The sequence below is a fragment of the Pseudophryne corroboree genome, chromosome 6 (genome assembly GCF_028390025.1).
Source record: "Pseudophryne corroboree isolate aPseCor3 chromosome 6, aPseCor3.hap2, whole genome shotgun sequence".
NCBI lineage: Eukaryota > Metazoa > Chordata > Amphibia > Anura > Myobatrachidae > Pseudophryne > Pseudophryne corroboree.
The window spans coordinates 817,755,989-817,783,328 of NC_086449.1; the positions used below are offsets into that span (position 1 = coordinate 817,755,989).

Here is a 27,340-nt window from a genome sequence, read left to right on the forward strand (position 1 = left end):
AACATCCAGAATCCAGGTTGGGAATCCCAGGATTGGCTTTTTGAATACAAAGGGGGAGATTCAAATGTTTGAAAAGTCAGTTGGGAGTATTTTTTTTCCTATCTAATAGACAGACACCCAACCGACTTTTCAAACATTTGAATTCCACCCAAAGTCCTCAACAACACCGCCACTTAATAAATGTCAAATCTGATATTAGAATACTGTTCATTCCCTCTAAGCCCTCTTTGTCCTGTCTATGACTTGGGCCTATACTCTCTGGTAACTGCTTTGGCCCCTCTTCTCATGATCAGTTATTACGCTCTGTGATATATGGCTTATGTTTATTAACTCAAAGGGGGACATTTACTAAGCAGTGATAAAAGTGGAGAAGTGAGCCAGTGGAGAAGTTGCCCATAGCAACCAATCAGCTGCTCTGTACACTTTTATAGTAAGCAAATTATAAATGTTATGTCAATGCTGATTGGTTGCCATGGGCAACTTCTCCACTGGCTCACTTCTCCACTTTTATCACTGCTTAGTAAATGTCCCCCTTAGTATTAAAATATGATAAATGGAATTATAAAATGTTCAGACTGTTGAAAGAGGAGTATGCTACTGGGAAGACTACAGATCTTTCTGTTCTTCAGGGAGGCTTCATGAACTATCCCAAGATGGCAACCAAGATCTCTATTGAGTGCCGGGGCCATCTTGTCTTTATGGTACATAGTGTCTCTTTGCTTAGCGCCTATGACAGGCCTGGTTAATACCTGCTGTAAGGTTGTGCCAGCATCCCTGTACCACGACCCATCTGCACCATACACTCACCAGCTGGTGAGCTGAAAGATACCCTTTTCCGCTCTATCACCAGTGTACATGTAACAGTGAGTACGGCTGTACCTGTTATCTATCAATAAACCAATAAAACCGGTTAAGTGAATGGGCTGTTTGTAGTTGTAAGGCATCCACTGGTATATACAGAGACTCTGCTACATCCTCAAGCCAGTACAAACATAATTCCGACACAGACAGCCCACCAAGATGGGAGTTGTAGTCCTTGAACGTTGACCTGCACCGTACCATGCACGACGAGCTGATATGCAGCCGCTCAGCACCAACTATCTATCATACTAATTGCAGACTGTATAAGGTACAGCTCAAGTCAGGAACTAACGGGGAATATTAATTAGCAGAGACAATACACAGACTTGCAGTGAATTACCAGCACTCACGACTCCTGCGAGATTCAGGAAATAATGATTATATAGGTGGAAGGGGCGGGTAAGATTTCAGATGACGATCAGACATGTAAAATAGCTATAACGCACACACGGCACATCCGGTATAGTGGCTACAGTGTTATCTAAATGCAGGTACGGAACAATGGAAAGAACTTGTATTGTTCTGGAAGTATTGTACTTAATGTGTTCTGTCCTCCAAATGAGAAGAAAAGAGACTATACCATGGAAGATAAAAAGAAGTTTCTGTCTTTGTCGTTAGCTCATGAGAGCGACTCATCTGTGTGTCAGTATAGTAATATGCGACAATATAATATATACAGGAGATAGCGCTTTACTAATGAGAATGTCATTATACTTATAGAAAATAGCTACAAGCTGTATTGGCCTGCACTCTTAGGTTCTTATCTTAACACTTATTATTCGTACATTAATAACCATTTGCTGATGTCTACACTACGGTGTATCTAGCTCTACATACATAGTATATGCGCCAGGTTTACGTCAGATCTCTCACACCTTATTACATTCCCCCCAGGTCTTGGTTAGGTTTTCCTGCATCGCTCGTGCTCTGAATCTTTATCTTCTCCTCCGCTGATCTCCCCTTGTGCTCCTCTTCTGTACACGTGTGTTCCCTTATGTCCTCTCACTGCTTAAATCTCAACAGGGCTAAAAATAAGATAATGGTAATTCCACATCTTGTACATATTTCCCCAGCCAGGCATTACTATCGCTGCCGCTAACATTCCACTTTCTCTCTCCGCCACGTCACCTCTCGCATCCAGTCGTCCCTCCTGTTTCTGATCTAGACTATTATAAAACACGGGATCCGTTCAATTTGCCGGCTGTCGGGATCCCGGCGGTCAAGATACCAACACCGGAATCCTGCCAGCCTCCCCACTGCTCTGTGCCACTGTGCCTCTCTCTGCCTCCCCACTGCTCTGTGCCTCTCTCTGCCTCCCCACTACTCTGTGCCTCTCTCTGCCAGCCCACTGCTCTTTGCCTCTCTCTGCCTCCACACTGCTCTGTGCCTCTCTCTGCCTGCCCACTGCTCTGTGCCTCTCACTTCCTCCCCTTTGCTCTGTGCCTCTGCACTACTCTGTGCCTCTCTCTGCCTGCACACTGCTCTTTGCCTCTCTCTGCCTCCCCACTGCTCTGTGAGGCTGTGCCTCTCTCTGCCTCCCCACTGCTCTGTGCCTCTCTCTGCCTACCCACTGCTATGTGCCTCTCTCTGCCTCCCCACTGCTCTGTGCCTCTCTCTGCCTCACCACTACTCTGTGCCTCTATCTGCCTCCCTACTACTCTGTGCCTCTCTCTAAATCCCCACTGCTCTGTGCCTCCCACTGCTGTGTGCCTCTCTCTGCCTCATCACTAGTCTGTGCATCTCTCTGCCTCCCCACTGCTCTGTGCCTCTTCACTGCTCTTTGCCTCTCTCTGCCTCATCACTAATCTGTGCATCTCTCTGCCTTCCCACTACTCTGTGCCTCTCACTTCCTCTCCACTGCTCTGTGCCTCTTCACTACTCTTTGCCTCTCTCTGCCTGCCCACTGCTCTGTGCCTCTCACTTCCTCCCCACTGCTCTGTGCCTCTTCACTACTCTGTGCCTCTCTCTGCCTGCCCACTGCTATTTGCCTCTCTCTGCCTCTCCACTGCTCTGTGCCTCTCTCTGCTTCCCCACTGCTCTGTGTCTCTCTCTGCCTCCCCACTGCTCTGTGCCTCTCTCTGCCTCCCCACTGCTCTGTGCCTCTCTCTGTCTCATCACTACTCTGTGCATATCTCTGCCTCCCCACTACCCTGTGCCTCTCTCTGCCTCCTCACTGCTCTGTGCCTCTCTCTGCCTCATCACTAGTCTGTGCATCTCTCTGCCTTCCCACTACTCTGTGCCTCTCACTTCCTCCCCACTCCTCTGTGCCTCTTCACTACTCTTTGCCTCTCTCTGCCTGCCCACTGCTCTGTGCCTCTCACTTCCTCCCCACTGTTCGGTGCCTCTTCACTACTCTGTGCCTCTCTCTGCCTGCCCACTGCTCTTTGCCTCTCTCTGCCTCTCCACTGCTCTGTGCCTCTCTCTGCCTCCCCACTGCTCTGTGTCTCTCTCTGCCTCCCCACTGCTCTGTGCCTCTCTCTGCCTCCCCACTGCTCTGTGCCTCTCTCCGTCTCATCACTACTCTGTGCATATCTCTGCCTCCCCACTACTCTGTGCCTCCTCACTGCTCTGTGCCTCTCTCTGCCTGCCCACTGCTCTGTGCCTCTCACTTCCTCCCCACTGCTCTGTGCCTCTCTCTGCCTGCCCACTGCTCTTTGCCTCTCTCTGCCTCCCCACTGCTCTGTGCCTCTCTCTGCCTCCCCACTGCTCTGTGCCTCTCTCTGCCTCCCCACTGCTCTGTGCCTCTCTCCGTCTCATCACTACTCTGTGCATCTCTCTGCCTCCCCACTGCTCTGTGCCTCTTCACTGCTCTTTGCCTCTCTCTGCCTCATCACTAATCTGTGCATCTCTCTGCCTTCCCACTACTCTGTGCCTCTCACTTCCTCCCCACTGCTCTGTGCCTCTTCACTACTCTGTGCCTCTCTCTGCCTGCCCACTGCTCTGTGCCTCTCACTTCCTCCCCACTGCTCTGTGCCTCTTCACTACTCTGTGCCTCTCTCTGCCTGCCCACTGCTCTTTGCCTCTCTCTGCCTCTCCACTGCTCTGTGCCTCTCTCTGCCTCCCCACTGCTCTGTGTCTCTCCATGCCTCCCCACTGCTCTGTGCCTCTCTCTGCCTCCCCACTGCTCTGTGCCTCTCTCCGTCTAATCACTACTCTGTGCATATCTCTGCCTCCCCACTACTCTGTGCCTCTCTCTGCTCTGTGCTCCTCTCTGCCTGCCCACTGCTCTGTGCTTCTCACTTAGTCCCCACTGCTCTGTGCCTCTTCACTACTCTGTGTCTCTCTCTGCCTCCTCTCTTCTCTTTGCCTCTCTCTGCCTCCCCACTGCTCTGTGCCTCTCTCTGCCTCCCCACTGCTCTGTGCCTCTCTCCGTCTCATCACTACTCTGTGCCTCTCTCTGCCTCCCCACTGCTCTGTGCCTCTCTCTGCCTCACCATTACTCTGTACCTCTATCTGCCTCCCCACTACTCTGTGCCTCTCTCTAAATCCCCACTGCTCTGTGCCTCCCACTGCTGTGTGCCTCTCTCTGCCTCATCACTAGTCTGTGCATCTCTCTGCCTCCCCATTGCTCTCTGCCTCTTCACTGCTCTTTGCCTCTCTCTGCCTCATCACTAGTCTGTGCATCTCTCTGCCTTCCCACTACTCTGTGCCTCTCTCTGCCTGCCCACTGCTCTGTGCCTCTCTCTGCCTGCCCACTGCTCTGTGCCTCTCTCTGCCTGCCCACTGCTCTGTGTCTCTCTCTGCCTGCCCACTGCTCTGTGTCTCTCTCTGCCTGCCCACTGCTCTGTGCCTCTCTCTGCCTCCCCACTGCTCTGTGTCTCTCTCTGCCTCCCCACTGCTCTGTGCCTCTCTCTGCCTCCCCACTGCTCTGTGCCTCTCTCCGTCTAATCACTACTCTGTGCATATCTCTGCTTCCCCACTACTCTGTGCCTCTCTCTGCTCTGTGCCTCTCTCTGCCTGCCCACTGCTCTGTGCCTCTCACTTAGTCCCCACTGCTCTGTGCCTCTTCACTACTCTGTGTCTCTCTCTTCTCTTTGCCTCTCTCTGCCTCACCACTGCTCTGTGCCTCTCTCTGCCTCCCCACTGCTCTGTGCCTCTCTCCGTCTCATCACTACTCTGTGCCTCTCTCCGTCTCATCTCTACTCTGTGCCTCTCTCTGCCTCCCCACTGCTCTGTGCCTCTCTCTGCCTCACCATTACTCTGTACCTCTATCTGCCTCCCCACTACTCTGTGCCTCTCTCTAAATCCCCACTGCTCTGTGCCTCCCACTGCTGTGTGCCTCTCTCTGCCTCATCACTAGTCTGTGCATCTCTCTGCCTCCCCATTGCTCTGTGCCTCTCTCTGCCTCTTCACTGCTCTTTGCCTCATCACTAGTCTGTGCATCTCTCTGCCTTCCCACTACTCTGTGCCTCTCTCTGCCTGCCCACTGCTCTGTGCCTCTCTCTGCCTGACCACTGCTCTGTGCCTCTCTCTGCCTGCCCACTGCTCTGTGCCTCTCTCTGCCTGACCACTGCTCGGTGCTTCTCTCTGCTTCCCCACTACTCTGTGCCTCTCTCTGCCTCCACACTACTCTGTATCTCTCTGCCTCTTCACTGCTCTGTGCCTCTCTCTGCCTACCCACTGCTCTTTGCCTCTCTCTGCCTCCCCACTGCTCTGTGCATCTCACTGTCTCCCCACTACTCTGCATCTCTCTGCCTCCCCACTGCTCTGTGCATCTCTCTGCCTCCCCACTACTCTGTGTATCTCTCTGCCTCCCCACTGCTCTGTGCCTCTCCCTGCTTCCCCACTGCTCTGTGCCTCTCCCTGCTTCCCCACTGCTCTGTGCCTCTCTCTGCCTCCTCACTGATCTGTGCCTCTCTCTGCCTCCTCACTGATCTGTGCCTCTCTCTGCCTCCCCACTGCTCTGTGCCTGTCTCTAATTCCTCACTGATCTGTGCAAGTCACTGTCTCCCCACTGCTCTGTGCCTCTCTCTGCCTCAAACTACTCTGTGCATATCTATGCCTCCCCACTGCTCTGTGCATCTCTCTGCCTCCCCACTACTATGTGCCTCTCTCTGCCTGCCCACTGCTCTGTGCCCGTCTCTGCCTCCCCACTACTCTGTGCATCTCTCTGCCTCCCCACTACTCTGTGCCTCTCTCTGCCTCCCCACTGATATGTGCCTCTCTCTGCCTCCCCACTACTCTGTGCCTCTCTCTGCTTCCCCACTACTCTGTTCCCCTCTCTGCTTCCCCACTACTCTGTGCCCCTCTCTGTCTGACCACTGCTCTGTGCCCCTCTCTGCCTCCCCACAACTCTGTGACTCTGCCTGACCACTGCTCTGTGCCTATCTTTGCCTCCACACTACTCTGTGCCTCTTTCTGCCTCCTCACTGCTCTATGCATCTCTCTGCCTCATCACTACTCTGTGCATATCTCTGCCTCACCACTGCTCTATGCCTCACTCTGCCTCATCACTATTCTGTGCCTCTCTCTGCCTCCTCGGTCTATTATAGATTGTTAATCTACTGTATCTAGAATTATCCTTCCACTTCTCAGTATCCACTCCTCTCTGCAAGTCGCTCTGTAGTGTCCACTCCTCTCTGCAAGTCTCTCTGCGGTGTCAACTCCTCTCTGCAAGTCGCTCTGCAGTGTCCACTCCTCTCTGCAAGTTGCTCTGCAGTGTCCACTCCTCTCTGCAAGTCTCTTTGCAGTGTCCACTCCTCTTTGCAAGTCTCTCTGCAGTGTCAACTCCTCTCTGCAGCAGGCTACTGTTATCAGCTGCGGTGCGGCTCGTGGAGGAGCCAGGTCTCGGCTGCTGCCAAGTGACTGGGACATCGCACTTCCTCCGTCAGCCGGCGCTTCCGGGTCCTGCCCTGTACCTAGCAACGCTACCACAGGGGGACTGTGAGCCGCCGAGCACCTAGCAACCGGGACGCTAGACACAGGCAGCGTTCCCGGTTGCTGGGCAACTAGTCTGGCAGTGACTTGTGGACGTGCAGCAGTGCAGCTGCACGTCCTTTCATTTATCTCATCTCTGATTCCTGGGGCTGATTGGAGCAGCCACATATATATATTCCCTTCTTGGTCACTCCCAAAACGCTGGTGATCGTTCCTGCTCTTGTGAGAACCTGTCAGCTCATGTGAGAACCTATCAACCTGTGAAATACCTGTGGTTCTGAGACCCTGCCTAACTGATTTCCTGATCTGATCCAGCTAGCCTTGTATTCAGGTTTTGGTGTGGAGTTTCCACACAGGCACTGTCTTGCCTACATGTCTTTTTTGTATCCACCTTGTGCATTGTTGCACTAATATTTTATTAAGTTGCTTATTACCTGTGCATTGTTGCATTTACAAATCATTTGTATATACAGTACAGTTTCGTTGTTAATAACATCTTGTGAATTGTTGCACTCACATGCACTCCTAATATATTCATCAATGCTTTAGCATAGTAGTAAGGTTGTGTCTGGTGAACGTCTCACTGTACTGCATTTACCCCTGCCGAGCGAACGATAGTCGTCTTGTCCATACGTAAAACTTGGGGTATCTGAGAACGGGGTAGACCTAATTCACCCTGAAAGGCAGTTGCTATAGGAGAAGCCTAGCATTGCAGGAGGCTAAAAGACTGCTAGGCAGTAGGAAATTGCGTTAGCGTCACAAGGCACCGCCTAGAAACCTACAGAACTGGGTGTAATCATAACAGCTACCATACACAGACTACAGGTCAAAATCCCACAAAACCTTCAACAGTGTTGCATCTAAAGTTCTTTTATGTTCCCAGTGCTGCGGCTCTAGTAACGGCTAATTTGCACATGACACAACAAACTACAACAGACACTAACCACCAACATCTATGGCCAACCCCAGTGTGAGCAATCTGTGGATCAGACCACGAGTGAAGCTCCATGGTCCTATTTGGAGGACCCCATATCTACTGAGTATGACCTCTATTGTAGTCTTGTAGTTCCCTGAACAATAGCACACTCAGACAGGTCTTAGGGCAACGGTAGCATGGTGTTTGGAGCCCAATATTATATACAAGCTGAACAACACTGTGCTCCCTCAATGGGTGTCTTCACATTTTCTTTTAGATCACTATTTCCCAAACTCAGTCTCCAAAGCCCCCTAACAGTCTTGGTCTTAATTATTCCCATGCTTGAGCACAGGTGACTAAATCAGCACCTCAGTCATTGCGATGTATCCATCTGCATTCAAGCATGGATAGCCTTAAAACTCTGGGGGGGAGGGGGGGGGGGGTAATTCAGGCCTGATCGCTAGACTGTGTTTTCTCACAGCCTACGATCAGGTCCGAACGGGGCATGCGTATGCACCGCAATGCGCAGGCGCATCGGACGACTGCACCGGGCATCGGGGGATTGTGCGAAAAAAGCGATCACACGGGCGATCGCAAGGGGATTGGCAGCAAGAGGGCGTTTGTGGGCGGCAAATGACCGTTTTCAAGGAGTGTCCAAGCATTGGAAGGGAGGGCGTCTGACGTCAAAATCACATGTGATCGCACACTTGCACTGCCAAAATACACTCCCCTTGTAGGCGGCGGCTATCTGATTGCAGGACAGCAAAAATCGCCTGCTAACTATCAGGTCTGAATTACTCCCATGGACTGAAAGAGGGCATTGGCAGCAGAATTTTGGAAACACCATAGATTGTGAGCTCTAATTACAACTGCGTGTCGATGGTTGATAATTGTGATAATGGTGTCTATTTGCTAAGCCTTGGAGAGAGCTAAAGTGGAGACGGATACAATGCCAACCAATCAGCTCCTGTTATTTTTCAAAAATAGCCTGTACCATGGCAGTTAGGAGCTGATTGGCCGGCACTTTACCTCTCTCCAAGGCTTAGTAAAGAGACCCCAATGTCTCTTCTCGTACAGCACTGCCATAGACTGTACTATTCCACAATAACACACACAAAGGATTAGCAGCACATAGCAGGTAGGTGAAGATTAGGAGGGAGTACTTACTGTCGTGGCACAATAGATGTCTTTCCAGACTGTGGCTTCTCTGGAGAGATCTGAGACTTCAAACAAATTATCAAGGATAACCTCCCCAATCATATCATGTCTAGAGAAACGGTCAAAATCGTACACACTGAAATGCAGTTTCCTATTGCTCAGTTGGTCATAAGCCACCGGAAACTGAAAGGTCTCATCAAATATGGGATTTAAAGTTTTCCTGTGAACTCGAGTCTGAAACTTCTTCTTCCTATCTGGAAGGAGATAGATCTTTACATAGGGGTCCGATGTCCCACACAAGTCCTTAGCGGGTAGTTCCAGGGCCTTCAGGATTTTCACAACGAGCAGCTCATTCTCGTAGTCGTACTGCAGCTCAAAATTGAGCTTCCCGCACGTCTTGACATCTTCTTTCTTGTTGTCCTCTGAATCAACGGATTTCTGCTTATACAATTCGGGTTTGATCCTGCCGATGCTCGTGGTGGTCTCTCCTCTCTGTAAGGGTTCCGTGCCCATGCTGAAGTCAACGCTGGACACTTGCATCTGTCTTGGCAAGTGCCTCCTGAACGAATTGTGCCTGCATTGGGAAGAGATATGTGATAGTGAAAAAAACAACATAACAAGAAATAAGAAATTCTGTAGTAACACAGTAATTTCAAGAAGTTGGATGAATTAACTTAATTTCATTCAGAGGTGCAGTGGATACCACTAACTTACTGGTTTTACAAGAGCCTAACAGCACTGCTCTGTGCTGCTGGGGACCCTGCTCCTCCCACTATATAACTCTCAGTCTGTGGCTTCCTACTGCCTCTATTCCCCTCCTCACATCATGTCACTGCTCCTGTCACATGCAGCCCTGTCCTCACTGACACATCACTCCTCTCCTGATATACTCTGTGCTGCTGGAGACCCTGCTCATCCTACTATATAACTCTCAGCCTGTGGCTTCCTGCTGCCTCCATTCCCCTCCTCACATCATGTCACTGCTCCTGTCACATGCAGCCTTGTCCTCACTGACACAGCCCTCATCTCCTGATATACTCTGTGCTGCTGGGGACCCTGCTCCTTCCACTATATAACTCTCAGTCTGTGACTTCCTGCTGCCTCCATTTCCCTCCTCACATCATGTCACTGCCCCAGTCACATGCAGCCCTGTCCTCACTGACACATCACTCATCTCCTGATATACTCTGTGCTGCTGGGGACCCTGCTACTCCCACTATATAACTCTCAGTCTGTGGCTTCCTGCTGCCTCCATTCCTCTCCTCACATCATGTCACTACCCCTGTCATATGCAGCCCTGTCCTCACTGACACATCACTCATCTCCTGATATACTCTGTGCTGCTGGGGACCCTGTTCCTCCCACTATATAACTCTCAGTCTGTGGCTTCCTGCTGCCTCCAGTCCCCTCCTCACATCATGCCACTGACCCTATCACATGCAGCCCTGTCCTCACTGCACATCACTCATCTCCTGATATACTCTGTGCTGCTGGGGAACCTGCTCCTCCCACTATATAACTCTCAGTCTGTGGCTTCCTGCTGCCTCCATTCCCCTCCTCACATCATGTCACTGCCCCTGTCACATGCAGCCCTGTCCTCACTGACACATCACTCATCTCCTGATATAGTCTGTGCTGCTGGGGAACCTGCTCCTTCCACTATATAACTCTCAGCCTGTGGCTTTCTGCTTCCTCCATTCCCCTCCTCACATCATATCACTGCCCCTGTCACATGCAGCCCTGTCCTCACTGACACATCACTCATCTCCTGATAAACTCTGTGCTGCTGGGGACCCTGCTCCTCCCACTATTTAACTCTCAGTCTGTGGCTTCCTGCTACCTCCATTCCCCTCCTCACATCATGTCTCTGCCCCTGACACATGCAGCCCTGTCCCCACTGACACATCACTCATCTCCTGATATACTCTGTGCTGCTGAGGGACCCTGGTCACCCCACTCTATAGCGCTCAGTCTGTGGCTTCCGGCTGCCTCCATTACCCACCACACATCATGTCACTGCCCCTGTCACATGCAGCCCTGTCCTCACTGATACATCACTCATCTCCTGATATACTCTGTGCTGCTGGGGACCCTGCACCTCCCACTATATAACTCTCAGTCTGTGGCTTCCTGCTGCCTCCATTCCCCTCCTCACATCATGTCACTGCTGTGATGTAATAAAGAGATACAGAGCTGTGGTGTAATAAAGAGATACAGAGCTGTGGTGTAATAAAGAGATACAGAGCTGTGGTGTAATAAAGAGATACAGAGCTGTGGTGTAATAAAGAGATACAGAGCTGTGGTGTAATAAAGAGATACAGAGCTGTGATGTAATAAAGAGATACAGAGCTGTGATGTAATAAAGAGATACAGAGCTGTGGTGTAATAAAGAGATACAGAGCTGTGGTGTAATAAAGAGATACAGAGCTGTGATGTAGTAAAGAGATTCAGAGCTGTGATGTAGTAAAGAGATACAGAGCTGTGATGTAATAAAGAGATACAGAGCTGTGATATATAGAGATACAGAGCTGTGATGTAGTAAAGAGATACAGAGCTGTGGTGTAATAAAGAGATACAGAGCTGTGATGTAATAAAGAGATACAGAGCTGTGATGTAGTAAAGAGATACAGAGCTGTGGTGTAATAAAGAGATACAGAGCTGTGGTGCAATAAAGAGATACAGAGCTGTGGTGTAATAAAGAGATACAGAGCTGTGGTGTAATAAAGAGATACAGAGCTGTGATGTAATAAAGAGATACAGAGCTGTGGTGTAATAAAGAGATACAGAACTGTGGTGTAATAAAGAGATACAGAGCTGTGGTGTAATAAAGAGATACAGAGCTGTGGTGTAATAAAGAGATACAGATCTGTGATGTAATAAAGAGATACAGAGCTGTGATGTAATAAAGAGATACAGAGGTGTGATGTAATAAAGAGATGCAGATCTGTGATATTGTCACAACTGAGGGCTTTTGTCGGTATCCGGAGGCCTCAGCTGTAGGGGCTGACGGATACTGGAATTTGGGAGGTGAGAGTAACCTCCTGGACATGTACCAGACAGCAGCAAGAATGCCCGAAGGCGTGACCACGACAACTGGAAAATAGCTTTCACGGGTTTTATTAAAATAAAGTGCGGTAAACAAAAGTCACAAACAGAATCAGGATCCGGACTGTAAATCTAAGTTCAATATAATGCCTGGGGGCCCAAGTGAGGTAGTAATTAATAATTGAAGTGAGGAGTGAAGCTGGGGATCGTAGGTGAACCTGTAAATAATAATAAAGTTTGTGGACAACTGAAGAAGAAGCTGGGGTGTGTTGGGAAACTGTAGGTGATGCTTGAGTTTGTTGAAAGAATGTAAATGATGCTAGGGTTCGTTGAAAGAATGTGAGTGATGCTAGGGTTCGTTGGAAAATTGTAGATCAATGAGAAATGGCTGCTAGGAAGCCGGAGCATGGGCAATGGAGATTGCAGAGTACTGGAGCAATAGGAACCGCTATACCACTGAACAACACTGGAGGCTGGGGTAGCACCACAGGAGGAAATCGCAAAGGAGTCAGGCTGAGTTCACTGTGGATGACTGCACGCAGGAAACACTGTAGACAAATGAAGCACTGACAACCCTTCAGTCTGAGACAGGGATTTTATACCTGAAGGTGCACAGGGATTGGTGAACAATTAGGCTCCGGTTCTAACAAGCACTGGGATAGGTGGAATATGAACATGTGGTCAAAGTTTATCATGGCTGAGCCCACAGACCATAGCAGAAGGGGAACTAGGAACTTAGAACTTGCATATGAAACAACAATGGCGGCGGAAGCCGCAGCAACAAAGTCCACGCGCCCAGCGCGACCAGCGGCCGCAGAGATGGAGGCGGCGGCTGAGGCACCCAGAGCACACGCGTCCAGACAGAGACCACAGGCGCGGCGGCGACAGGCGCGGCGGCGACAGCCGCGACGGGACTAAGAGCGCCGCACTACCGCTCAAACCAGCGCCGCAGGCCAAAACACAACTACAGCTCGGGCTCGGCTCGCAGAGCCAACCTCAGGAGGCACTTAACTGGTAAGAAGCGGTGTCTAGTCACCCTGATCATGACATCACCCCCCCCCTTCAGGAGTGGCCCCAGGACAGTTCTTTGGTCTTCGTGGGAATCTGGAATGAAACTCTTGGATCAATTTGGGAGCATGGACATCAGAAGCGTCGGTCCAAGAACGCTCTTCAGCACCGTAGCCCTTCCAATCTATTAAATACTGGAGATGGCCGTATCTAATGCGGGAATCCAAGATCTTATCAACTTCATACTCAACCCCGCGTTGAGTGTGGACTTTGGGAGCCGAAGGAAATGCAAAGTGGAAACGACTTAAGATCACTGGCTTGAGAAGGGAAACATGGAATGTCCTAGGGACTTTTAAGAATGAAGGTAACTGCAGTTTGTAGGCCACTGGGTTGACAACCTGCTCAATTGGGAAAGTCCCGATATAACGGGGAGCAAATGTCATACTCAGAACCCTCAGTCGTAAATTCCTTGTTGACAGCCAGATGCGGTCACCAACTTTGAGAGCAGGAATCGCTCTACGCCTCCTATACGCGAATTTCTTGTACCTGGATGATACTTTTAACAAAGCTGCACGAACATTCTTCTAGTTATTTGAAAATTGTCGAACTGTATTGTCGGCCGCCGGCACTGATGTTGTTGGGAGCGGCTGGAACTCAGGTACTTTGGGATGGAACCCCTAATTGGTAAAGAATGGCGTGGAGGAAGATGAGGAATGATACTGGTTATTATGGCAGAATTCAGCCCATGGAAGGAGTTGAGCCCAATCATCCTGGGAGGAAGAAACATAAAGACGAAGAAAGGACTCCAGCTCCTGATTCACCCTCTCAGTTTGCCCGTTGGTCTGAGGGTGATAGGCGGTAGAGAATTTCAGCTTGACTTGGAGTGCTTTACAAAGACTTCGCCAGAACTTGGCCACAAACTGAACACCTCTGTCAGAAATAATCTCCACGGGAAGACCATGTAACCTGAAGATCTCTTGAATAAAAACTTGTGCCAACTTGGGAGCTGACGGAAGACCGGTGAGAGGGATGAAGTGAGCCATCTTGGTGAACTGGTCAACTACCACCCAGATGGTATTGAATTTGTTAGTCCCAGGGAGATCCGTGACGAAATCCATCGAAAGATGCGTCCACGGATGATGAGGAACAGCCAAAGGAACTAGTTGCCCCGCAGGTGACTGGCGGGGTACTTTGTGCTGGGCACATTTTGGGCAGGAGGCCACAAATTCAGCAATGTCCTTTTTTAGGGTCGGCCACCAGTAGGATCTGGAAACAAATTCTAAGGTCTTGCGTATGTCCGCGTGTCCGGCAAAGCGAGAGGAGTGTGCCCAATGCAGGAGCTTACTTCTGAGCGCCGGTTTCACAAATCTTTTCCCTGGCGGGGGCATAGAGTCCATCCTCACTGCGGAGAAAGCCACTGGATTAATGATATAATTCTTGTCAGTAGACTCAGACTCATTTTCTTGCTCTCAGGAGCGGGAAAGGGCATCGGCCTTGCGATTCTGTGACCCTGGACAAAACTGCAACTTGAAATCAAATCTTGAAAAGAAAAGTTCCCACCTGGCTTGGCGTGGGTTTAAACACTGAGCGTCTTTGAGGTAGAGAAGGTTTTTGTGATCAGTCATGATAGAAATGGGATGAGAAGCTCCTTCTAATAAGTACCTCCATTCTTCCAAGGCGAGCTTGATTGCCAAGAGTTCCTGATCTCCACTAGAGTAGTTACTCTCGGCAGGAAAAAACTTCTGTGAGAAGAAGCCGCATGGGTGTAGATGATCATCCTTAGCTGTTTGAGACAGTACTGCGCCCACTCCAACGGAAGAGGCATCCACCTCAAGGACGAAGGGCAGGCTGGTATCAGGCTGTTTCAAAACCGGAGCAGAGATGAATTGTTCTTTCAACAGATGAAAGGCTTGAACGGCTTCTTCTGGCCATTTGGAAGGATTGGCACCTTTCTTGGTAAGAGCTGTAATTGGCACAACAATAGTGGAGAAGTCTCGAATAAATTTCGTGTAGTAGTTGGCAAACCCTAGGAATCTCTGGATGCCCTTGAGATTTACAAGAATTGGCCACTCTTGGATCGCTTGAAGCTTCTCAGGGTCCATCTTCAGACCGGAACCGGATACAATATACCCCAAATACGGAATGGACTTCACTTTAAAGACGCACTTTTCCAGTTTACAATACAGATGATTGGTTTGGAGACGAGACAGGACCTCTTTCACCCAGTACCAATGTTCCTACAGATTGTTTGCAAATATGAGAATATCATTGAGATAAACCACAACATGACGATAAAGAATATCTCTGAAGATTTCATTCACAAAGTGTTGAAAGACCGCCGGGGCATTGCTGAGCCCGAAAGGCATGACGAGGTACTCGTAGTGTCCCTCACGTGTGTTAAAGGCGGTCTTCCACTCGTCACCCTTCCGGATTCGGATGAGATTATAAGCACCCCTCAGATCTAGCTTTGTGAAGATAGTGGCCCCGCTAAGGTGGTCAAACAACTCGGTGATAAGTGGCAGAGGGTACCGATTTTTCACTGTGATGTCATTCAGTCCTCGGTAGTCAATACAAGGCTGCAGGCCACCATGCTTCTTCTTTACGAAGAAGAAGCCTGCACCGGCTGGAGAGGATGAAGGCCGAATGAATCCTTTTGCTAAGTTTTCTTTAATATACTCCTCCATAGAGTGGGTCTCAGGCAAAGATAGAGGATACGTACGTACACGAGGAGGAATCTTCCCTGGAATGAGATCGATGGGACAATCCCATTCTCTATGAGGAGGAAGAATATCAGCTGATGATTTACTGAAAACATCGGTAAAGTCCTGGTAAGGAGAAGGTGGAACATCAGGAGACTTGGAGGAGGATTTGCAAACTGGAAGCACCTTTGGTAAACATGTCTTAGAACAGGAAGAGCCCCATGCCAGGATATGGGATGTCTTCCAATCCACTTGAGAATTATGCTGACGGAGACATGGGAGGCCTAGAACCACAAGATGAGTGGCCTTTGGAATTACCAGGACAGAGATTAACTCTGTGTGCAGAACCCCTACCCTCAGACGAACAGGTAGGGTCTTAGAGAGGATTATCGTATCTGGAATTCGACTGCCATCCACGGCAGTTAATGAGACAGGAGATATCAGTTTTTCGGTAGGTACAGACCACTGCTTAACGAACCCCTCAGTAATGAAGTTTCCGGCTGCTCCAGAATCCAACAAAGCAACGAGATTCTTCGTACCCTGAGTCAGCAGAAGGGAAACTGAAAGATTGCAGTCACTTGAAGACGGAGAGGAATACATTACTCCTAGCCGGCCCTCTCCCCGGCGGGCTAGGATTTGGAGTTTCCCGGACGCTCGGGACAGGCATTGATGAGGTGAGAAGGTGCAGCACAATATAAGCAGAAGCGGTTGGTTAAACGTCTCCTACGCTCTGCCGGGGACAGCCGTGAATGACCTATCTGCATAGGTTCGTCTCTAGACGGAGACGGATGACGAGGAGGAGGAGCAGAAGGGGTCTTATGAGCTGTAGATCTGCCTCGCTCCATCGTCCGCTCACGGAACCGTAGGTCAACTTTAGTGCAGAGCGATATGAGCTCACTTAATTTTGCGGGTAAGTCTCTAGTAGCGAGCTCATCCTTGAGACGTTCCGAGAGACCTTGCCAGAATGCTGCATAGAGAGCTTCCTCATTTCAGGAGACTTCTGATGCCAACATCTGAAATTGTACTAAACACTGGCCGACAGCTCGTGTCCCCTGACGAAGCCGAAGAATCTCTGAAGAAGCAGATGATGCTCGACCTGGCTCATCAAAGATTCGCCTGAAAGTTGCCACAAAGTTAGAGTAGGATGATAGCAAGGCATCCGATCTTTCCCACAGAAGTGATGTCCAGTCGAGAGCAGGACCGCTAAGTAGAGAAATGATATATGCTACCTTGGTGCGGTCTGTAGGGAAACTGCAGGGTTGTAGTTCAAAGTGGATCTCGCACTGATTTAAGAAATTCCTACAGGCTTTAGGAGATCCATCATACTTGGCAGGTGTAGGCAAGTGGAGACGTGAAGGAAGAATGGGCATGGTGGGTGGGGATACCATTGGAGGTGCTACTGTCGGCATACATGAAGTCCCTGACCCACGAAGGGTAGCTTGAATCTCATCCAGTCGGGAAGAGAGATCCTGCAGACATCTGATCACTTGGCCTTGTGCTGCCTCCTGGTGTTCGAGAAGGGCTGCTAGCTCTTGTATCGGCCTGGACCCTGGGACCTGATCCCCGGCTGGATCCATTAGGTCAGTGCTTATTGTCACAACTGAGGGCTTTTGTCGGTATCCGGAGGCCTCAGCTGTAGGGGCTGACGGATACTGGAATTTGGGAAGTGAGAGTAACCTCCTGGACATGTACCAGACAGCAGCAAGAATGCCCGAAGGCGTGACCATGACAACTGGAAAATAGGGGATCGTAGGTGAACCTGTAAATAATAAAGTTTGTAGACAACTGAAGAAGAAGCTGGGGTGCGCTGGGAAACTGTAGGTGATGCTTGAGTTTGTTGAAAGAATGTGAATGATGCTAGGGTTCGTTGGAAAATTGTACAAATGAGAAATGGCTGCTGGGAAGCCGGAGCTTGGGCAATGGAGATTGCAGAGTATTGGAGCAATAGAAACTGCTATACCACTGAACAACACTGGAGGCTGGGGTAGCACCGCAGGAGGAAATCGCAAGGGAGTCAGGCTGAGTTCACTGTGGATGACTGCACGCAGGAAACACTGTAGACAAATTAAGCACTGACAACCCTTCAGTGCTGAGACTGGGATTTTATACCTGGAGGTGCACAGGGATTGGTGAGCAATTAGGCTCCGGTTCCAACAAGCACTGGGATAGGTGGAATATGAACATGTGGTCAAAGTTCATCATAGCTGCACCCACAGACCATAGCAGAAGGGGAACTAGGAACTTAGAACTTGCATATGAAACAACAATGGCGGTGGAGGCTGCAGCAACAAAGTCAACGCGCCCAGCAGTCGCAGAGACAGAGGCAGCAGCCGAGGCACCCAGAGCACACGCGTCCAGACAGAGACCACAGGCACGGCGGTGACAGCCGTGACGGGACTAAGAGCGCCGCACTACCGCAAGTGAGAACACTGAGAAGGCCCGCTCAAACCAGCGCCGCAGGCCAAGACACAACTACAGCCCGACTCGCAGAGCCAACCTTAGGAGGCACTTAACTGTTAAGAAGCGGTGTCTAGTTACCCTGATTGTGACAGATATATAGAGGGGCCAAGCTGTGCTGTAGTAAAAGAGATGCAGAGCTGTGATATATAGAGATGCAGAGCTGTGATGTAGTAAAGAGATACAGAGCTGTAATATATATAGAGATACAGAGCTGTGATATATAGAGATGCAGAGCTGTGATATACAGAGATGCAGGGCTGTGATATATAGAGATGCAGAGCTGTGATATATAGAGATGCAGAGCTGTGATATATAGAGATGCAGAGCTGTGATATATAGAGATGCAGAGCTGTGATATATAGAGATGCAGAGCTGTGATATATAGAGATGCAGAGCTGTGATATATAGAGATGCAGAGCTGTGATATATAGAGATGCAGAGCTGTGATATACAGAGATGCAGGGCTGTGATATATAGAGATGCAGAGCTGTGATATATAGAGATGCAGAGCTGTGATATATAGAGATGCAGAGCTGTGATATATAGAGATGCAGAGCTGTGATATATAGAGATGCAGAGCTGTGATATATAGAGATGCAGAGCTGTGATATATAGAGATGCAGAGCTGTGATATATAGAGATGCAGAGCTGTGATATATAGAGATGCAGAGCTGTGATATATAGAGATGCAGAGCTGTGATGTATAGAGATGCAGTGCTGTGATAGAGATGCAGAGCTGTGATATATAGAGATGCAGAGCTGTGATATATAGAGATGCAGAGCTGTGATATATAGAGATGCAGAGCTGTGATATATAGAGATGCAGAGCTGTGATATATAGAGATGCAGAGCTGTGATATATAGAGATGCAGAGCTGTGATATATAGAGATACAGAGCTGTGATGCAGGGCCGTAACTACCTATGTGCCAGGTGTGCCTGGCACACAGCGCAGTTACACTGAGGGCGCACGGCGAGCGGCATGTAATGAGTCAAATTGACTCATTACATGCCGCCTCTGCTGGGTGCCGTGCTCCGCGCTGGAGGGAGAGCAGCACTGGAGGCAGAGAAGGTGGAGGAGGGAGGGGGAGCAGGGAGCCGCAGCAGCGCTATTTCATTGATAGCGGCGCCGCTGCAGCACTCCCCTCTCCTTCTGTATAGGCTGCCCGGCGCTGCTGTGAATGCTGGGATGCAGTTCCCTCATCCCAGCATTCTCAGCAGCTGCCAGCCAATACGGAAGGAGAGGGGAGTGCTGCAGCGGCGCCGCTACCAATGACATAGCGCTGCTGCGGCTCAAGTCCCCCTCCCTCCTCCACCTTCTCCCCTGCGGCTGCCCGGGATCTCTGCCAGCACGAGGAGCCTGAGAGATGGTAAGTATATAACTCTCTCTCTCTTTCTGTCTCTCTCTCTCTTTCTGTCTCCCCTTCTGTCTCTCTCTCTTTTTCTCTCTCTCTCTCTGGTGTCTGTCTGCCGCAATGTGTAAAAAGGGGGAATGGCTGCCGCAATGTGTAAAAAGGGGGACTGGCTGCCGCAATGTGTAAAAAGGGGGACAGGCTGCCGCAATGTGTAAAAAGGGGGACTGGCTGCCGCAATGTGTAAAAAGGGGGACTGGCTGCCGTAATGTGTAAAAAGGGGGACGCTGTCTGCCGTAATGTGTAATAAGGGGGACTCTGTCTGCCGTAATGTGTAATAAGGTGGACGTTGTCTGCCATAATGTGTACAAAAAGTGGACGCTGTCTGCCGTAACGTGTAAAAAGGGGGACGCTGTCTGCCGTAATGTGTAAAAAGGGGGACGCTGTCTGCCGTAATGTGTAAAAAGGGGGACGCTGTCTGCCGTAATGTGTAAAAAGTGGGACGCTGTCTGCCGTAATGTGTAAAAAGGGGGGCGCTGTCTGTCGTAATGTGTAAAAAAAGGGGGACGCTGTCTGCCGTAATGTGTAAAAAAGGGGATGCCGTCTGCCGTAATGCGTAATAAGGGGGACGTTGTCTGCCGTAATGTGTAATAAGGGGGACGTTGTCTGCCGTAATGTGTAAAAAAGGGGATGCCGTCTGCCGTAATGTGTAATAAGGGGGACGTTGTCTGCCGTAATGTGTAATAAGGGGGACGTTGTCTGCCATAATGTGTAATAAGGGGGACGTTGTCTGCCGTAATGTGTAATAAGGGGGACTGTCTGCCGTAATGTGTAATAAGGGGGACTCTGTCTGCCGCAATGTGTAATAAGGGGGACTGTCTGCCGCAATGTGTAATAAGGGGGACAGTCTGCCGTAATGTGTAATAAGGGGGACGCTGTCTGCCGTAATGTGTAAAAAGGGGGACGCTGTCTGCCGTAATGTGTAAAAAGGGGGATGCTGTCTGCCGTAATGTGTAAAAAGGGGCTCTACCCGGTGTAGTGGCGCTACTGTGCAGCGTAATTTGAATAATGGAGACTACTATGCACCGTAGTATGAAGTGGCATTATTTTGTGGCCACGCCCCTTCCCCATGAGGCCACGCCCCTATATATTTTTTGCGTGCCTGTGGCGCGCACTGCTCCTGTCTTGCGTAGGGGGGCGCCAATGCCATTTCTTGCACACAGCGCCAAAATACCTAGTTACGGCACTGCTGTGATGTATAGAGATGCAGAGCTGTGATATATAGAGATACAGACTGTGATGTAATAAAGAGATGCAGAGCTGTGATATATAGAGATACAGAGCTGTGATATATAGAGATGCAAAGCTGTGATGCAGTAAAGAGATGCAGAGCTGCGATATATAGAGATGCAGAGCTATGATGTAGTAAAGAGATGCAGAGCTGTGATGTAGTAAGGAGATACAGAGCTGTGATATATAGAGAGATACAGAGCTGTGATATATAGAGAGATACAGAGCTGTGATATATAGAGATACAGAGCTGTGATGTAAAAAAAGAGATGCAGAGCTGTGATGTAGTAAAGAGCTGCAGAGCTGCGATATATAGAGATGCAGAGCTGTGATGTAGTAAAGAGATGCAGAGCTGTGATGTAGTAAGGAGATACAGAGCTGTGATATATAGAGAGATACAGAGCTTTGATATATAGAGAGATACAGAGCTGTGATATATAGAGATACAGAGCTGTGATGTAAAAAAGAGATGCAGAGCTGTGATGTAGTAAAGAGATGCAGAGCTGTGGTATATAGAGATGCAGAGCTGTGATGTAGTAAAGAGATGCAGAGCTGTGGTATATAGAGATGCAGAGCTGTGATGTAATAAAGAGATGCAGAGCTGTGATGTAGTAAAGAGATGCAGAGCTGTGGTATATAGAGATACGGAGCTGTGGTATATAGAGATACAGAGCTGTGGTATATAGAGGTTCAGGGCTGTGATGTAATAAAGTGATGCAGAGCTGTGATGTAGTAAAGAGATGCAGAGCTGTGGTATATAGACATACAGAGCTGTGATGTAGTAAAGAGATGCAGAGCTGTAAGAAGAGATGCAAAGTGGGACCCCACAGACAGCAAGGGGTATATTTACTAAAGTGCGAGTTTATAGAAGTGGAGATGTTGCCCATAGCAACCAATCAGATTCTACTTATCATTTATCTAGCACCTTCTAATCTAGACGGTAATAGCTAGAATCGGTTTGGTTGCTATGGGCAACATCTCAAGTTCTAAAACCCCACACTTTAGTAAATATACCCCTTATTGCTGACCTGGTTAGAGGAATGCATCAGAGAGGAGGTGGTCGTCTAACCATGCACCCCATACTGACTGCACAGCCACAGCAGGGTACATTTACTTAGCGCATGCCCAAGATGTTCAGATTGTCAACATCTATGTTATGTCAACATTAGGGTTGAGCTGCAGTAAGATAGGGTTAGGGCTTAAATGCATAGAAAACACTATGGGGTAAATTTACTAAGGTGGGAGATTTTTAGAACTGGTGATGTTGCCCATAGCAACCAATCAGATTATATCTATTATCTGCTAGAAGCAGCTAGATAAATGGTAAGTAGAATCTGATTGGTTGCCATGGGCAACATCACCAGTTCTAAAAATCTCCCATCTTCGTAAATTTACCCCTATGTTGACACGTCGACTGTTTATATTCAGAAGGTTGACACTTGGACGTTGGCATTTTCTACCACACCTGTTCTGCCCTCCATACAATTGTGCTGACAGAACAGAACCGCTTTACAGCCACTGCCTGACACCAGTTGTGTCGAGAGAGGGGGGGGGGGGGGGAGGGTACAAATTACCCAAGCCCAGGTCTGATGGAGGGGCCCAGGTCCTCTCCCCTTTACCTGGCAGCTGCAGCTCTTCTCCTCAGCCCAGCACACTCTACTGTGTACTGGACTACAGTGTGGCCATAGAGGTGCTTAAAATACTATTTTTTTCAGTATTTTTTTACATGACCACACCTCCTGTGATTAGGCCACACCCCTTGAAAAGTACCTGGGCCCAGCCCGGCTCTCGACTGCCCTGCCTGACACTGTGCTGCCCACCTATTCTTTCTATTATTCCTTAATCATTCACCTTTCCCAAACTAAATTCAGTTTAAGGCATAAGTAACACAGATATGATCACAGCCTGGAAGTATAGGACTACAGGTGTCTACAGTAAATTCCATCTTAGTTTTATGATCTCACTGTATGAGTTACAGCCAAGCTCTGAGCAAATATCCCTACATGGCCGAGAGCGTGAGGCGTCCATATTTTCTGATGACACTAATCTATATAAAAGGTCACTGATAATAATTCTGAAAAGGAAGAGGCCCAATATTTATCCCTGTGGGACACTGCTAATAGTTTATACTTGCCTGAATTTGTTCTATTTATAACTACCCTTTGTCTCTGATCCTTCAACATACCTAATATTCTCATATTATATACCAGCCTGCTACGTGGATCAATAGCATAGGCTTTCACAGAATTGCTGTCTGAATTTTGTAAATATATTTATTACTACTTATTTATATTTAGCCGCCACATTAGCAGCTCTGGGGGTCGTTCCGAGTTGTTCGCTCGTTATTTTTTTCTCGCAACGGAGCGATTAGTCGCTAATGCGCATGTGCAATGTCCGCAGTGCGACTGCGTCAAGTAAATTTGCTATGCAGTTAGGTATTTTACTCACGGCATTACAAGGTTTTTTTTTCGTTCTGGTGATCGGAGTGTGATTGACAGGAAGTGGGTGTTTCTGGGCGGAAACTGGCCGTTTTATGGGAGTGTGCGGAAAAACGCTACCGTTTCTGGGAAAACGCGGGAGTGGCTGGAGAAACGGAGGAGTGTCTGGGCGAACGCTGGGTGTGTTTGTGACGTCAAACCAGGAACGACAAGCACTGAACTGATCGCAGATGCCGAGTAAGTCTGGAGCTACTCAGAAACTGCTAAGAAGTGTGTAATCGCAATATTGCTAATCTTTCGTTCGCAATTTTGATAAGCTAAGATTCACTCCCAGTAGGCGGCGGCTTAGCGTGTGCAATGCTGCTAAAAGCAGCTTGCGAGCGAACAACTCGGAATGAGGGCCTCTGTGCGGTGTGTACATTATAAATTCTCTGAGACACACGTAAAAAGGCGCATGTTGCTTTAGCGCATAGAGCTGGCCGCAGTTCTGAGAGTCTCCCGCCAGGGTAGCACATGCGCATAGATTATCCCTGGAAAGAGCAGAACATGGGGCTTATTCTGAGTGGCGGGGGTTCTCTGCGCATGGATGCACATGGCGAGTGTTTGCATATAGTACATGTGCAGGTGACAATTGACGCATTTTTGCATATGTCCGTCCTATTCTCAGACAGCACGAACCCGGCTGGAACTGTGTTTTTGTGAAATCGGGTGTTTCATGATGGGAAATGGGTGGTGACAATCTGACTGCATGAAACCGCCCTGATTTGTGGGAGGGGCATGGGAGAGATCTGGCTTTGTATCTATAGCTCTGTGCAATTCTGAGTTGCGCGGGGAAGCGGCAATGCTTTTGTATTTTATAAGTAGCTACCGGCCAGCGCGCAGGAGCTGCGCTGGCAGAGAGCTACTTGTCGCATCCCGGGTCGCACGCCGGTGTTGCCGTCAATTCACCCCCAAAACAGCGGCCAAATGCCGCCGGTCCGCCCCCTCCTACCCTGTGAACGCCTCTGCCTGTCAAACATGCAGAGGCAAACGCCGGGCTGAGATGTCGACAGCATCTCTGGCATGCACATGCGCACTGCGGCACATTCGCAGTTCAGACCTAATCGCCCGTTGTGCGAAAACGCACAGCAACGATCAGGTCTAAATTAGCCCCCAAGTTCCTTTAGTACACATGGGTGGGGGCCAACTAACTTTGCCAGTCTTAGCCATGTTTAAGTTCACCCCCTCCTATGTCTTGCAGTTAGCATTTAAAGGGGGTCTTTCTGACCCGATCGCACGCTGCAGTTTATCGCAGCGGTGCGATCGGGTCAGAACTGCACATGCGCCGCATGCCAGATGGCCGAGGGCCGTCTGGCCGCTACAGTTGCCTCTGCCTGATTGACAGGCAGAGGCGGTTGCTGGGCGGAGGTGGGGGAAACGCCTGCGTTGGCCGGACCGAACGGGGGGGCGGGCCGCAGCGGCTGCGTGACGTCACACGCTGCCACTGCGGGCCGGGAAGCGATGAGTAGCTCCCGGCCAGCACGATAAAGCTGCGCTGGTCGGGAGCTACTCTTGAAGTGCAAAGGCATCGCCGCTGTGCGGTGACTTTTGCACTTCTGCGGGGCCAGACTGACATGCGGGGCGGACTAGCCCTGTGCTGGGCGTCCCCCCGCATTTCAGTGTGAATGATCGTAGCTGTGCTAAATTTAACACAGCTACGATCAACTCGGAATGACCCACAAAGTCTGTTCCTGTACAACTTTTTCCCAGGTGGGGTATTGACGATTTTACCGTCTTCCTACAGTTGCCATGTTTACCCTACATGTACATGGTCTCCGAGAGTCACTAACTTGTCTTCTGTTTTATAAATGGATCTGATGGGTTGTGAAATGCTTTCCTGGCAGGCTACAGAAAAACCAAAAAACCTCCGATTACATTTTACAGTTGTTTAGAAATAGGGTCACTTAACGTGTCTGCGTTCTTCTACCTTCAATTAATTTTCTGCTTTGTCTCTCAAATTAGCATAAAGAAATTGTCAGTGTGCTGCACAATGCACGTCAGGTCGTTCTCACGTTGTCGGAGCCTCCACTGTTCCAGCGTAATTAGTTTTCCCAAGCGTTTCGTGTCTGTCAGTGCCTCCCTGCAACCCAGCATGGACCCATTCAAGTCTGTCGGAACACAATGTGCACGAAAGGGAAAGGGTCACCATACTAAACGCGTACTAAATTACTGGCAGCAGTTTGTTTCCCATTTGGATTGGTTCATTTATTTCCCGTACTGCTTTTCTTTTCTTTTTCTTTTTTTTTTTTTGTTATTGAAGGATTTACTAAATTCTTGCAAATGTAGTTTTTTGCTTTGTCTTCACTCTCGTACAACTTATACAAGAACTTTTGCAATCTGGTGACCTTGGGGGTCATTCCGAGTTGATCGCTCGCTAGCAGTTTTTAGCAGCCGTGCAAACGCTATGCCGCCGCCCTCTGGGAGTGTATTTTAGCTTAGCAGAAGTGCGAACTAAAGGATCGCAGAGCGGCTACAAAGTTTTTTTGTGTAGTTTCAGAGTAGCTCAATACCTACTCAGCGATTGCGATCACTTGAGACTGTTCAGCTCCTGTTTTGACGTCACAAACACGCCCTGCGTTTGCCCAGCCACGCCTGTATTTTTCGAACACTCCGTTAAAACGGTCAGTTGACACCCAGAAAAGCCCTCTTTCTGTCAATCGCTCTACGGCAACCAGTGCAACTGAAAACCTTCGCTAGACCCAGTGTGAAACGACATTGTTTGTTGTAATAGTACGTTGCGCATTGCGCCGCATGCGCAGAAGTGACTTTTTTTGCCTGCTCCCTGCGCTGCGAACGAATGCAGCTAGCGATCAACTCGGAATGACCCCCTTTATGCAATAGATTACACCTATCCTTGTGTATCAATGCCTACTTGCCTATAGAGTGTGAGCTTGCGAGCAGGGCCCTCCAACCTCTGTGACTGTTATTATCCAGTCTTATTTTTTCACTGTTGTTTGCAATTGTTTTGTTTTATGTTATCACTGTTTTCAATTGTAAAGCGCAACGGAATTTGCTGCGCTATATAAGAAACTGTTAATAAATAGATTAATTATAGAACTTTTGTTTGATATCTCTGAATACTTGTGTTCTTGGTAAGATATTACTGACAGGGTTGCTTGCTTTTGCTAGCCTTGGTTCTGATGGCGCCATAGAAGGGGCCGGGGCCCTATCTGCATTCACCTAATTGCCCCATCCCATTTGGTAACCCTTTTTATAGGACATTATTGCCCTTTAATAAACCGGCCTCTAACCCATAATAAAGCAATAGATAGAGATTCTGCAATTTCGTAGGCAGCTTATAAGTATGTATACTTGAAAAGAAGCTCATCTGCATTCTGGCCATAATACTACTCAGAATGGTTGTTTTTCTGTCTCCGGATCTGGGAAGCAGCGGAATATGTACTGATTAGCAGCACAGAGTGCATAGCACAGCCACTTAAAAAACTGACTAACGCAGCAGAAAATTATATGTTTTGACTATTTGGTAAAATGACATATACTGAGTAATAGCCACACAGACAGAGCTTTCTAAACTCTCTGGCTTGTCCCATCCCGTGCCCCTACAGCTTCCATCCCAGCATTTTCATCAAAGCAGAACAACATACATATACTGCGATACCATCATAGCAATATATATCAATAGGAGAGATGGACACTTTTGATTATATAATAAGAATTTACTCACCGGTAATTCTATTTCTCGTAGTCCGTAGTGGATGCTGGGAACTCCGTAAGGACCATGGGGAATAGCAGGCTCCGAAGGAGGCTGGGCACTCTAGAAAGATCTTAGACTACCTGGTGTGCACTGGCTCCTCCCCCCATGACCCTCCTCCAAGCCTCAGTTAGGATACTGTGCCCGGACGAGCGTACACAATAAGGAAGGATTTTGAATCCCGGGTAAGACTCATACCAGCCACACCAATCACACCGTACAACTCGTGATATGAAACCCAGTTAACAGTATGAAACAACAGAGCCTCTCAACAGATGGCTCAACAATAACCCGATTTAGTTAACAATAACTATTTACAAGTATTGCAGATAAACCGCAATTGGGATGGGCGCCCAGCATCCACTACGGACTACGAGAAATAGAATTACCGGTGAGTAAATTCTTATTTTCTCTGACGTCCTAGTGGATGCTGGGAACTCTGTAAGGACCATGGGGATTATACCAAAGCTCCCAAACGGGCGGGAGA

General features: G+C 48.9%; 1 protein-coding gene across 1 annotated transcript in view; it reads right to left on the bottom strand.

The window, feature by feature from the left end:
- SYT10 (synaptotagmin 10) overlaps positions 1 to 27,340 on the bottom strand; it is a 135,561-nt gene that overhangs the window by 35,934 nt on the left and 72,287 nt on the right. Inside the window, exon 3 of the mRNA XM_063929130.1 lies at positions 8,822 to 9,386. Coding sequence (XP_063785200.1) covers positions 8,822 to 9,386 — 565 coding nt within the window. The remainder of the gene's footprint in view (positions 1 to 8,821; positions 9,387 to 27,340) is intronic.